The following is a 12,814-nucleotide window of genomic DNA, read 5'->3' on the forward strand; positions in this document are numbered from 1 at the left end:
AAATATATTAATAATTCACTATATAGCCTTACATATAGAAGGTCTGGTGTCTTAGAGTGTCTGGTGTTATCGTCTCGATCATTACAGCGATCGAAATTTTTCCGTCAGCTGGGTAGCTGACGTTAAAGTTTCTGACTGTCGTTTTTAGAGCTAATCTGAAGAAAGCGGAGGTTACGGACAGTTTTTGGAAGTGTACGTAATGGATATTTTAGTTTCTTAAAATTTACGAAAACCTCGAGTGTTTCGCGATAGAAATAACGCATTTAATGCTGACGATTCTGATTTTATTGGACTATTTCGACTTACCAAACCTATAGCATGGACCCTTATAAATAAATTAAGGCCGTACTTTATCGGAGGATCCACATAAAAGACAGCAATAACTTCTGAATTAAAGGTAAGGAATAATTCGCTTGATTTCATATCTGTATGATATAAGCTTCTGGCTATTAATCTGTCAGATATGCAATTCTTTATTTTAATTTTAGTGAAAATAATATACAGTCAAAAGTCGTTAATTCGGACACCCATAATCCGGAATGATCTATAATCCGGACCTCAAATATAAAATATTTCTGCGCATGCGCCGCGTTGACGCATGCTCATAGGCGTTTTACGCGTGTGCGCAAGACATTTACGACTGCACATATGCGTCTGCGCAAGCGCAGAATACGTTTTCGCGTGCGCGTTTAATGTATAACGGACGGTATAAGCTAAAATTATCTAATTATCTATTTCAGTTAATGTTGATGATTGCGTTGTTCCTTGATCTTCGAATTGGATCCGGCTTATTATTTTTTGCAGACTGTAAGAGCAATTTCATAAAAGTAAGCTTGAACTTTCGATTATGTCAAATAGAATTTCCGATGCTGGAGCTCCCAAAGTATCTAGAAAACGAAAGTATATTTCAATGTCCATCAAACAAAAAAACGAAATGCTACAAAAAATTGATAAAGGTATATCCTTTGTCTATCTAACCGTTCCGAAATCTGTTTATCAATTTCACGCTGCTCTGCGCGGGGGAGGGACGTCGCGGCGCGCAATGAACTGGAAGTTGATCTGTCAGCACTATCGTTATCTTCAGGGCAGATGTTTTTATATTATTCGGCTTATAATTCCTTACTAAATGTAGTATTTAATCTCGATGTACTCCGTCTTTGATATGATTTAAATCAAATTCCTCGTCATTATAAGTATCGCGAATACAAATCAAATAGTTTTCTGGTAGCAATTTTCTAATTTCGGCTATGCGTAAGGTATGCTTTACGCATGCGCGCGTTGAAAGAAATGTTTAATAAAGTAAACAAATAAATATTAAGCTTCTTCTTCTTTTTTTTTTTGTAAATTTTGATACCCTTTAGATCATAATTGCTCATTATTTTATAAATTACGGTTTCATATTTTTAATTTTATAATTTCTGCATGCCATCTTACCAGATTTAAACTGATTATCTATAATCCGGAAAAATCGATAATCCGGAATCGCCGAAGTCCCGACGAGTCCGGATTAAAGACTTTTGACTGTATTTGGTTTTTTTTTCCTTATTCACATATAAAAAAGGCGTGCTTACTTTTAATTTAAAATTGTAATTTTTAAACTAATATATATATTAATGTACTTCATTTCATGGTTTGATGAGTAATTTATAAATTTTATGTTTTAAATTATAATGTATTTCCCGCTATTCCCTTCTCATTGATAAGCACGTGCGAAACAGCATTTTTGACAACAAACTACCCCCTTCCCCTGAGCCTCGAGCAATGTACAGGTTAGAGCTACAATAAGAGCCTTAGTACAGGTTAAGGCTACTATAAAGGACTATTATTTATATGTGTGTGTATCTTTTTAATATTGTTTTTAGCTAAATAAAAAAAAATTTTGGAGGGAATTTTTACTCTACTAAATCTATATAAAAACTGATTTTTTAAATATAGAATCCCACAGTCATCTGAGCATTGAAGTAGTTTTTATAGCATTCTGCACTTCATTCTAAAAACATTATAATTTAAAGGTGTATATCCTGAATCAGTATTTAAAATCATAAAGTTTTATGCAGTCTTTTCTGGAAACACACACACATACACAAAAAAGTTTTTAACAGTAATAAACGTTTGATTCCATGTGAGCAAACTTTAAATAACATATTAAAAATAAAAAACAAGAATTAGATTAAATATTAAAAAAAGAATCATGCAGACAAGCTATTAAATTTTTCAGAGGTTTAAAATGTGAACTGGCTTGATATATTAAATCATAAGCATGCACTTATGTATTTATCATGTAAAATTTGTTTACAGTTTTAAAAAAGTATCTGTTGATTCAGGAAAGCTTTAGAAATTAAAAATTTACTGAAGCTGTATTCATTGAAGTAGTTTTTATAGCATTCTGCACTTCATTCTAAAAACATTATAATTTAAAGGTGTATATCCTGAATCAGTATTTAAAATCATAAAGTTTTATGCAGTCTTTTCTGGAAACACACACACACACAAAAGTTTTTAACAGTAATAAACGTTTGATTCCATGTGAGCAAACTTTAAATAACATATTAAAAATAAAAAACAAGAATTAGATTAAATATTAAAAAAAGAATCATGCAAACAAGCTATTAAATTTTTCAGAGGTTTAAAATCTGAACTGGCTTGATATATTAAATCATAAGCATGCACTTATGTATTTATCATGTAAAATTTGTTTACAGTTTTAAAAAAGTATCTGTTGATTCAGAAAAGCTTTAGAAATTAAAAAATTACTGAAGCTGTATTCATACCAATTTGTACCCATAGCTTTAATGTCCTCTAAATATTTTAATGTGTAACGTAAGTAAAAGTAATATGCTTAACGCCATCAATACTGAAATGTCATAGCTGAGAAATTAAGAATTATCATACAAATACAGTACTGAGAGGCTTATAATTTTTATATAACACATGAAATTACATTGAATTCTAAAAGAAAAATAGTTAAATAAGTATGAAAATGTGATTTCAAAACTAGCATAACCTCATCCAAAATTAAGAATATGGTTGAGGGAAATCTCTTGTCAAAAAATACATTTTGAGATGCCTAACATTATGCGTGTATTTAAAAGTAAAAATTGAAAATTCAATAAAGGAATTGAAAAGACAGTATTTTTAACTAAAAATACAAATTTGAAATATCATATGTGAAAATGTTTTAGAAACTTTTAAAATAACTTGAATCATACGAGAAATTTGGCAATTAAAAAAAAAAAAAAAATACGAGAAAGAATCTGAACTGCAGACAAAAGAAGAGGGAAAAGCCACATATCTTGATATTAGTGCAGAAAAAAGCTGAAATTCGGATTCTCTAGAATGTTAAATAATAAAGTTTTACCGAACAGCACTAAAGAGCCAAAGTTGGCGCCCAAAACCTAAATTGCAACCCTAAAACTTAGCTTCAAAATGGCTGACTAGTCAGCCTGTATCTCTAATAGCTTTAGTACAGGTGAGACCAAGGAGGTTAGAATAGACCTTGGGTGAGACCAACACCTTCTATTGACTGGTTGCTATGCAATAACGTCACTTCCACGCGGAATTTCCACTTCATTTTCCGCCGACGGGAATTTTAACGGTTCAGATTCGCTCTCCCGTCTGCTGTCGAGTGAAAAGGGAATCCCGACTGGTCTTCCGACATCGAACTCGACCGGTGTCCAGACTAGACCCCATAAAGTTTTGAAAAATCGATGGCCTTTAGGAGTTGGACCTGGTTCCTTTACTCCATAGATGCCTCACATTTATAATTCTTTGAATACTGCAAATCTCAATCTGTATCGAAAAATCCAGCTCTGTAATTACTTTGAAATACAGAGCTGTATTACCAGGTAAATACAGTGATTATCCGATTACAGGTTAGGAAAAATAATATAAGATCGCCTAGTAAGACATATTTATACATTTTCTTCAAAACTATGGGACAGCAAGACAGTGTCGACTGATCGAAACGGCGTTAGACAATAGGATGCCTGGTCTTTAGGTCCTACCCCAAGAAGAAACCAATTAATAATTTTTGTATTAATTAACTTAATACGCATATAAAATGCAAGTTAAAAAACTTGCATGTTCTTTGAACAGAGACATCGAAATGGTTACTAAGTAATAATAAGGTAAGTACAGATCAAATAATGCCGTAAATACATTATATACAGATCACACAGAAAAGTACAGAATAATAATTTAACACAACATATATATGTATACATATTTTACACAATTATTTGGGCATCAGATAGCCATTTACCTTTTGATATTATTGGAATTATTAAAATCATAGTTACAGAATTTAATTTCTGAATTGTTGATACACGCTTGCCTTTCGTGGAAATGTTTAGCTAATTGATAATAATAAGCTCTTAGCAGTGTAGTTTTTAGTAATTCATATATCTTTTTGTAACGAATATACCAGGAGGGAATCTGTTATTTGCCTCAATACACTATTCTGGTCAGTTTGCAATTGTTTTCTGTTTGTTTCGCAAGAATAAACTCAAACTGGACAGGCATAACACAGCATGGACACAGAATGGATTTAGTAAAGGTGTAAAGTTAAGGGAAAGTGTCGAGAGATCAGCACTGTTTTGTTCAAAATGTGGGTCAGCCTAAATTTAATTGCCATCTAGTGAGAGCCGAAAGTGGTGGTCGAGAGTTCAAATCCGGATTTGGTGGGAATGTGTGACTCTAGTATTGGAAAGTACCGATAAATTTTCTCTCACATCGTTGTTGTTATGCGCTGAAAATTGCTATATTTCCATGAATTTGGAGTAAAAGGTTTTCAAGAATTGAGGAATTTTAGGTTTTCTGCTTTCGCTTGGTAGTGTGAAAAATGTAGATAATTTTCAGATTTTAGAGTGTACACCGAAAACTGTAAAGTGTGTACAGCAAGATGGAAAATGTTCAATGTACTCCGAAAATAAAATATCTTTAGACGCAACGGGCACGGAAATTGACTGAATTTATTGAACTATTAAAGGCTATGGCAGAAATTTTATTCGATGATGTGTATGATCTCTGCGAGATTATTGGAAGGTGCGTGAACTTTTTTCCCCCCAATGCTTCATTCTGTTCATATCATATTTTAAAAATTAGTTGTTCTAATTGTATAATGAGAATTAATATTACTTCATGTCTAAAACAAAATAAAGGCCGGTTTTAGGAAAATGATCCGCGCTGATGCAAGAGATGATAGCAAAAGTTTTAATGAATGTTTTTTCGTTTTCTTTCATTATTTATTCTGGAAAACCAGTTGTATAATTTTTGAAGTTGAAATGCTTTCCATCGTTAAAAGTAAAATGAGAAATTACCTTGCATTGGTCATTTCTGCGAAACAACACCATTGTGCAAGCATTTTCGATTCTGCAAAGTAGATAAAACTCTAACATTATTGAATTAGCTGATTAGAAGCCTTCATGCTTTATCGTTCATTATGCGTAATTTGAAATTATTTGCATGATTGTTTACGGATCGTTTTTTCAATTATTTATTGTGTGTTTGAGATACGTTTTGTGTGTATCTTATAACAGCACTATGTGAGATTTTTTACCAGTTTTGATGTCATATGAAAGATGAAATCCCAACTGCATATGTAATACTAAGAGTGTATGTTAAGTATTTAAATTCATAGTACATAGTTTCATAACAGTATGTTAATGCATCCACTAAATGAGGCAAGAAATAGTTTTCTAATTGTAAATCACAGACAAAAAATTTTAAAGCTATCTTAGTTTGGTAGGAAAAAAAAAATTAGTGTTGTTTCAAAGAAAATTTTAGAAACGTAGGAATAGTTCTATTTTGTAATAATTCTGCAGCTTTAAATGAGTTTAGTCAGTGGGGCAACAAATAGCTATAAGGATATTCATCAGTGTCTTGCATATACTAATGACATTTTGAGAAGCAGATTGTTTTGTGAATTTATTTAATAAATTTATGAAAATTTGTAAAAGAGTTTTATTTTTTAGTGGAAATTTCAGTGCATGATTATCTTAAGTTGAATCTCAGATATATTAATTATTATGTATAATTTTAAAACATTGATTAATTTTGTTTATCAATGTAAATGATTACATGACAAATGTAATTAATTTTGTTTATCTTATGTAAATGATTGGTTTCATTCAAGATTTTTTTTGGGCATATGATGCCTTTCTGTATTATTTATTATTTTTTTAAAGTTTTAAGCTATTGCATATAGGCTATTTTATTTATAATTATCTTATTTATTCTACTGCATATATCACTTGCCATGTTCATATAAAAGGTGTATAACATTTAAATGAGTTTTGGTTAATCAAATACAACAAAGCATGCTATGGCTGTCTGCGTAAGGGAAAGGATGTATTCGAGAGGACTTTGTAAGAGAAATTTGGTTTATATTTTGGTTATGCAAGGAAAAAGGAAAATATGCACCCTGTCTGCGTGGTGGGAATCGAACTCATATCGCATAAATTAATCGGAATTATTCTCAATTAATATATATGTATTATATTCAGTTATTAATTTTATTTTTCTGATTATTTCCTAGGAATGAAAGTGTAAATCTATTGCTAATCGAAATTAGGAAATGTTAAAACTTAAAAAAACTGCGATAAAATTGTTAAAAACTTGTAATAAACTTTAAAGTTTAATGCGTATATTTTTGTGCATCGGAAATGTACATTTTAAAATAAAAAGAATAGTACATACATAAAAAATAAGGTAGAAGAGTACATGTATAAAAAAATAAGTAAATTACTACTGATTTCTCAGAAGAATGTTGACTTACCAAGGGGGATTAGCACTGCCCTTAAACATCTACAATACATGGCATAGACGTACATATATATGCTTGTGCACTGTAAAATGTTAAATTGAAAATAGTAGTATTCAAAGTTGCGATTTTCTCATCAACGCTGTGAACAGAAATATATATTTGCAAGTACATTGTGTAAGTTATGCTGAAACTTACAAACAACGGTATGGGTTGAAGTGCCAGATTTCGTGAAGCTCCACTACAAAATTAAAATTGGTACATGAAGAATCTTAAATCAGATATATATATCACCAGAAGGCAAGATAATAAATAAGTTCCTTTGAAGGGAAAGGAAAGAATATTGACTGTATTTTTATATCATCTCTGGAACAGGCAAACACAGTAACCATTTGGTAAGCAATGTTTGCAAATATTAAAATTAGTGGAATAGAAACTGTTAACTTATTTTCCACCATGCAATTTTATTATTCTGTGTATCTGCATGAAAGAGTGGAAAGGTAAATATTTTAATGATGTTTTAATTATGCAAAAGAGACAGTAGCTGGGATTATTGGGATGATAAATAAAAATATTTAGCCCTTTTGAGATATATCGGTAATTAAGATTTCGGAAAAGGAGTACTGGGTTTTGATTATAGTTTAGCAAGTAGCTGTATTTTTTAAGTTAATGAAATATTGCTTGGTTGTTTTGATTTGTCAAAATATTTATTGCTTTTCTTAAGTATTCATTAATGTGTACTTATATGTATATATGTAAAATATTTGGTTTTGGAGCAAGAAATATTGGATTCCAAAATTTAGGTTGATATTACCATGTTGTAAAAGCACGGACAAATTTTTCAGTCAATTCTTAGACTATGATAGTTTGGCAAAGTTTCGATAACCAACTCTGTAATCCTAGGCAGTGTTTTCTCGGTTGTTATTTCACAGAATTGGGTCATATGGAGAGTTCTGCAGTTTTTCAACTCAAGATACATTTTCTTCTAGTTATTTTTTATAAGGAGTGTCCTTGATTGAAATGGATGCTTAAAATATGGACTTTTCTGCTTATGTTACATAATTCTAACATGCGTTGTCACAATTTTTGTTTCAGTGTAATGCAGGGCCGTTCCTAGGCCATTGGCTGCATATGTATTTTCCTAGAATTACTGCCCCTAGGATTGGCCTGACTGTGTACTTTTCTAGGATTGCTGCCCCCGAAATTAAAAAGAAAAGTTTAGTGATTAATAAAATTATTTCATATTCACTAAGTACTTACATATGACAAGTACTTACAATGAATTAAAAGTATTTAGTCATGGTATTGCGAGAGCCAACCCCCCCCCCCCCCGAATTTCGTCGCCCTCGTACTTTTACCAACTGCACCTCCGCTAGAATCAGCCTTGGTGTAATGCTGTCAATGGAGAACCCAAAAGATCATAATATGCTGTTTTACTTTATTTTTTTAAAAAAGGAAAAAATGCTAGTCTAACTGTTCTGTAAAACTGATGCTATATATGAACAAAGTACTCCTCCTGATTACCCAGTTTGAAAGTGGTTTGAGAAATTTAAGCTAGGAAATTTCTGCTTTGAAGATGATACCCACTCTGGAGGACCATCTTTTGTAGGCAAGGACATATTAAAAGAAGCTATTGCTGAAAAGCCACCTTATGCAGTTCGAGAACTATCAAACTAACTAAATATTCCAGTAAATACAGTATAGGATCACTTGAAGACAACTAGATATGTAAGCTGCTATGATGTATAGATATCACATACTTTACTAGAGCAGAAATATAATAATACTATACAGATAATAATATTATGCAAAAAGAAAAAAAGATAAAGGAGTGAGTTAGAAGAACCTCCTTTAGTAACATCTAGAGGGGATTGCATCTCCCAAAATTTATATTGTGAGACTACAAAGGATTGTATTCTATGCATCGTTGCCATTAAATTGGTCAGTAAATCTGGAAAAATATTCTTTCTAAATAGCAGTTTTAAAAGTAAAAATCAAAGCAGAGCTCTGACAAATGATCACTTGTGGAGGTGTTGTCATTTTCTGTTAAGACAATGCTTGGTTCAACATTTTGATGAATATCTGACAAAGACTTGTTAAGTATGGCTGGGATATTTTATATCACAATCATTATTCATTAGACCTTGTACTCTCAGATTTTCATTTCTTTGGTTCTCTTCAAAATTCTGTAAACAACCTGAAGTCCACTTCTTTGGAGATTCTCAAACATTACCTCAGTAACTAACAGCAGCACCTGCAATTCGTTACGAATAAACCTAAAAAGATCACTCGTTTTTCAGAAAAGGAAATTTTCAGTTCCTGAAGAGATGGCCAAAAGTTGTAGAAAAAATTGTGCTTATCTGATCCAATGAAATTTTCTTGTTTTTATACAGCGTCTTTTGTATTTATTATAAAAAAACACAGAACTTTCTGGATGACCCAGTATTTCTGCTGAAGGAAATATTTAAAATATATCTGCCTAAAAGTTGCAGTATATATTCCATGACATAAACTAGTCAAGCTAAGTTTCACTATTTTGAATATGTACTGCCCTTTTTAGGCAGATTTACAAACTAATTAGGGGTAAAATAATCTCAAGGTAACAGACTTGACATAAAGTGGAAGACAAATTATTTTTATTGATTTGCTAAATTTATACCTAAAAATTTTCTATTGATTTTTTTTATATTTTAAATCGTAGAAATATATTTATAGAATATATCTTTATGCACTGCATTGCTTAAATTAAATTTTAAATATTAATTTATCTTGAATTTTCTTTCCTTTCTTCTGGGACAGCATATGTAAGCAAAATTTGAAAATGTTTTAAATGTTATTTTATTAAGTATAGAAGTGAATCAGTTAATTTAGTTCATATCATTTGTTAACATATTAGGAAGTTTTGTGTTTTAATTAATTTCAAGGATCAGGATATGTTAGAAATTAATATCCTTTACAAATGGTGACCAGAGCAAAGAACAACAAATGCTGAATACCTGTCACAATAATCCTTGCTTACAGAAGCTCCTGTCAGGAAAATGGTTTTATTTTCACTTTACCAATAATATTTAGTAGTGATATAGTAAATCATTTTCTACACATGCTGCATCTATTTTTCAGTGGGATTAATCATTTACATATGCTTTAAATTTAATATTTTTCTCAAGATTCATTGTATTTTATATCACACTTATATTTGTTTAAATATCACAATTATCAGCAAAACTTGAGACCACCTGAAAACAATAAATATTACATTTTGAGAAAATGTTCAATGAAATTGGATGGAATTCATGCATCATTGCAAGAGCTAACTTGGTGATTAATACCCATCTCAATTACTCATGTGTACATTAGGTGGTAACTCTGTTGGTGAAGAATTGCTTAAATCACTGTAGCTAGGTGGATTTCCCACAGGTACTCCCTTGATCTTTGATAAATACAGCTTATCTCCATACTTAACCTCAAAATACTGAATTACGGATCTTAATCGCCCATTTAACTCAACTTCAGTAACTGACTACAAGTGTGCTAGGGTGCACACCATGAAGGGAAAATTCATTCAATGAATGATTCAGGAACCGTAGTAATTCCTGTAGCTGCTATGAAGAACCAGCTAATGGTATTTTTTCTGTCATAGTAATTTTGGTAAAAATAAAAAATCTAAAAAGTTTCAAATTTTAAATTATGTCCAAAGGGGCATTTTTTAATATTCTGTATGTTACCTGTAGTTATTAAATATCATGTTCTTCACATGTAAACCATAAAATTCAGTTTAAGAGCAATATCGCAAAATAATTTAAAATTGAGCATATCTTTAGAATTTCCAATACACAGTCTCACGCGCTGGAGATAAAAATGTTTTTTCTGTACAGTGTTGCCATTACTTGCTTTGAAGTCCTTGAGTTTGTTGATCAGAAATTCATTAGTTTTACAAAATATGAAATCGATAATAAAACAAATTTCAAATTTGGTCTTCCAGATGCCCATATTCACAGTCGGATTACGTCATTCAAAATTTGATGGCTCTGGGTACCATTGTTTTATCACAATGTGAGAAACATACATACATTTATGCAGATTTTTCATTATTTAATTTCTTCAAATATAACACAGGATAATAATATTTGGTGGCAACAGTTTGAAAAGTGATACAGCTGTTTTAAAGATTTCAATGCAAAATGCCCAAACGAAAACAATAGTCCCTCAGGAACAAAGCCCCTGTGGACTAAAAATGTAATTTACTTTGTTCGTTTTGAGAGTTACCATGCCAGGTTGAAGACTGTCATGTAAACTGCATTTTACTGGCCTATCCAAAATCTAAATTAAATTTTTTGATTGATACTGGCAAGTTCTTCCTGGAACTTATGCTCCCAAAGCAAAACCACATGGTTTAACTCTATGCTGTGAATGGAACATAAATATCAACTTATGGCACAAAGTATGTTGAATTAGATTTAAACCTTTGTGATAGTAGATGTTAAGCAACCTGTCATTGGAATTCATTTAATAATACAATTTACCTGTTGATGTTAAGAACCATAGAGTTGTTGATGCCCAAACTAAATGTTTGTGTAGCACTTGTGCCCCTAACATTTGATACTTTGGTATTAAATATTACTAGCCATATAGGTAGTTTCCATTTTGACAAAATTTAAAGCTAGTATCCTGAACTAATGAACCCGTCTAAGCCTATCCTTCTCGAACAACATTACCAACATGTCTACTATCATATCAAAACCAAACATCACTTTTTTTTTTTTTTTTTGAAACCTTAACGCCTTGCCTCTTTTGCTAGCTGTCCAAAAAGAATTTGACTATCTTGCATCCCAAGGTACTGCCCATTCCTCTAAAAGCCCTTGGGGAAGCTCTTTGCATGTTGTTAAAAAAAAGCGAGAGGCGAATTTCGTTCTTGTGATTACTATCATTTCAACTTAATCTTGGTATCAGACCTGTACCCCATATTCACGATTGTACCAAAAATTTTCATAATTTCAAAATCAATTTTTCCACCTTTGATTTACCTAGAGCCTATCGACAAATACCAGTAAATCCGGTTGAGATGCCAAAAACTCCTGTATCAACTGCATTTAGTCTTTTTGAGTATATCTTATTACCATATGGACTTCAAAGATTTATGCACCATACAGCAGCTAATTTGGACTTTTGTATACTTTATTTCAATGACTTATTGATCCTGTATTCTTCTGACTCTCAGCATCTTGAACACTTGCATAAAGATTTTTCTCATTTAAAAGACTAGGTTTTAAATCCCAATAAATGCGTATTAGGAAAATCCTCCATTAAATTTCTTAGTTTTCTGTCTGACGAGTGCTGAAGGGGCCAAACCTCTTTCCGATAACATCAAAATCTTAACAAAATTTCTTAAACTCAGAAGTATTTTCCAACTTGGTAATTTTCGGCAATGTTAATCTTCTGCCGATGTTCTCCGCCAAAAGCTGCTAAAATGCAAGCCCCCATTAAATGAGTTTCTTAAAGACTAAAAAAAAAAAAAAAAAAAGGCAAATATCCTGTTCCCACAGAAGCTCTAACACTTGTTTTTGAAAACTGCAAAAGCGAACTACTGAATGCAACAGCACTTGCCTTTCATTTGCCAAGAAACAGGCATTACAAATGGTCAATGCTTCTACAATATATTTAGCTGTTCTTAGTTCCCTTTCTGTAGAAGTTCAAAAGCCTCTTTCATTTTTCTCTTCAAAACTCTTGGCATTCAAATCCAAATATAGCACATGCAATAGGAAATTGCCTGCAATTCTCACAGCCATAAAACATTTTAGACATATTTTTAAAGGTTGTATGATTCTCACCAATCACTGGCTCTTAATTTAGCTTTTAAAAAAAATCAAATTCTTGTTCACCTCACCATCTCATGCACCTTGACTTTACTGCATAATATGCAGACGCATGACTAGGACTGACAATTTTGTCACCAGCATACTTTCCAAGAAGGTGCATCAATCAGTCCCCTGTTGTCCTCTTTAAAATTACTGATGTCTAATGATGAACTAAACAGTTTAATGTTTTCTGAAAATT

The 12,814-nt window shown here is 31.6% G+C and overlaps 1 protein-coding gene across 1 annotated transcript in view; it reads left to right on the top strand.

Moving 5' to 3' along the window:
* Window positions 1-4,281: 4,281 nt before the first annotated feature.
* Window positions 4,282-12,814, top strand: part of LOC118183902 (peripheral plasma membrane protein CASK-like) — a 367,998-nt gene continuing 359,465 nt past the window's right edge. Inside the window, exon 1 of the mRNA XM_085807886.1 lies at window positions 4,282-5,043. Coding sequence (XP_085664012.1) covers window positions 4,991-5,043 — 53 coding nt within the window. The 5' untranslated portion in view covers window positions 4,282-4,990. The remainder of the gene's footprint in view (window positions 5,044-12,814) is intronic.

Source organism: Stegodyphus dumicola, chromosome X1 (genome assembly GCF_044657685.1).
Source record: "Stegodyphus dumicola isolate Sdum_Otavi_A_Nest chromosome X1, ASM4465768v1".
Taxonomy (NCBI): Eukaryota; Metazoa; Arthropoda; class Arachnida; order Araneae; family Eresidae; genus Stegodyphus; species Stegodyphus dumicola.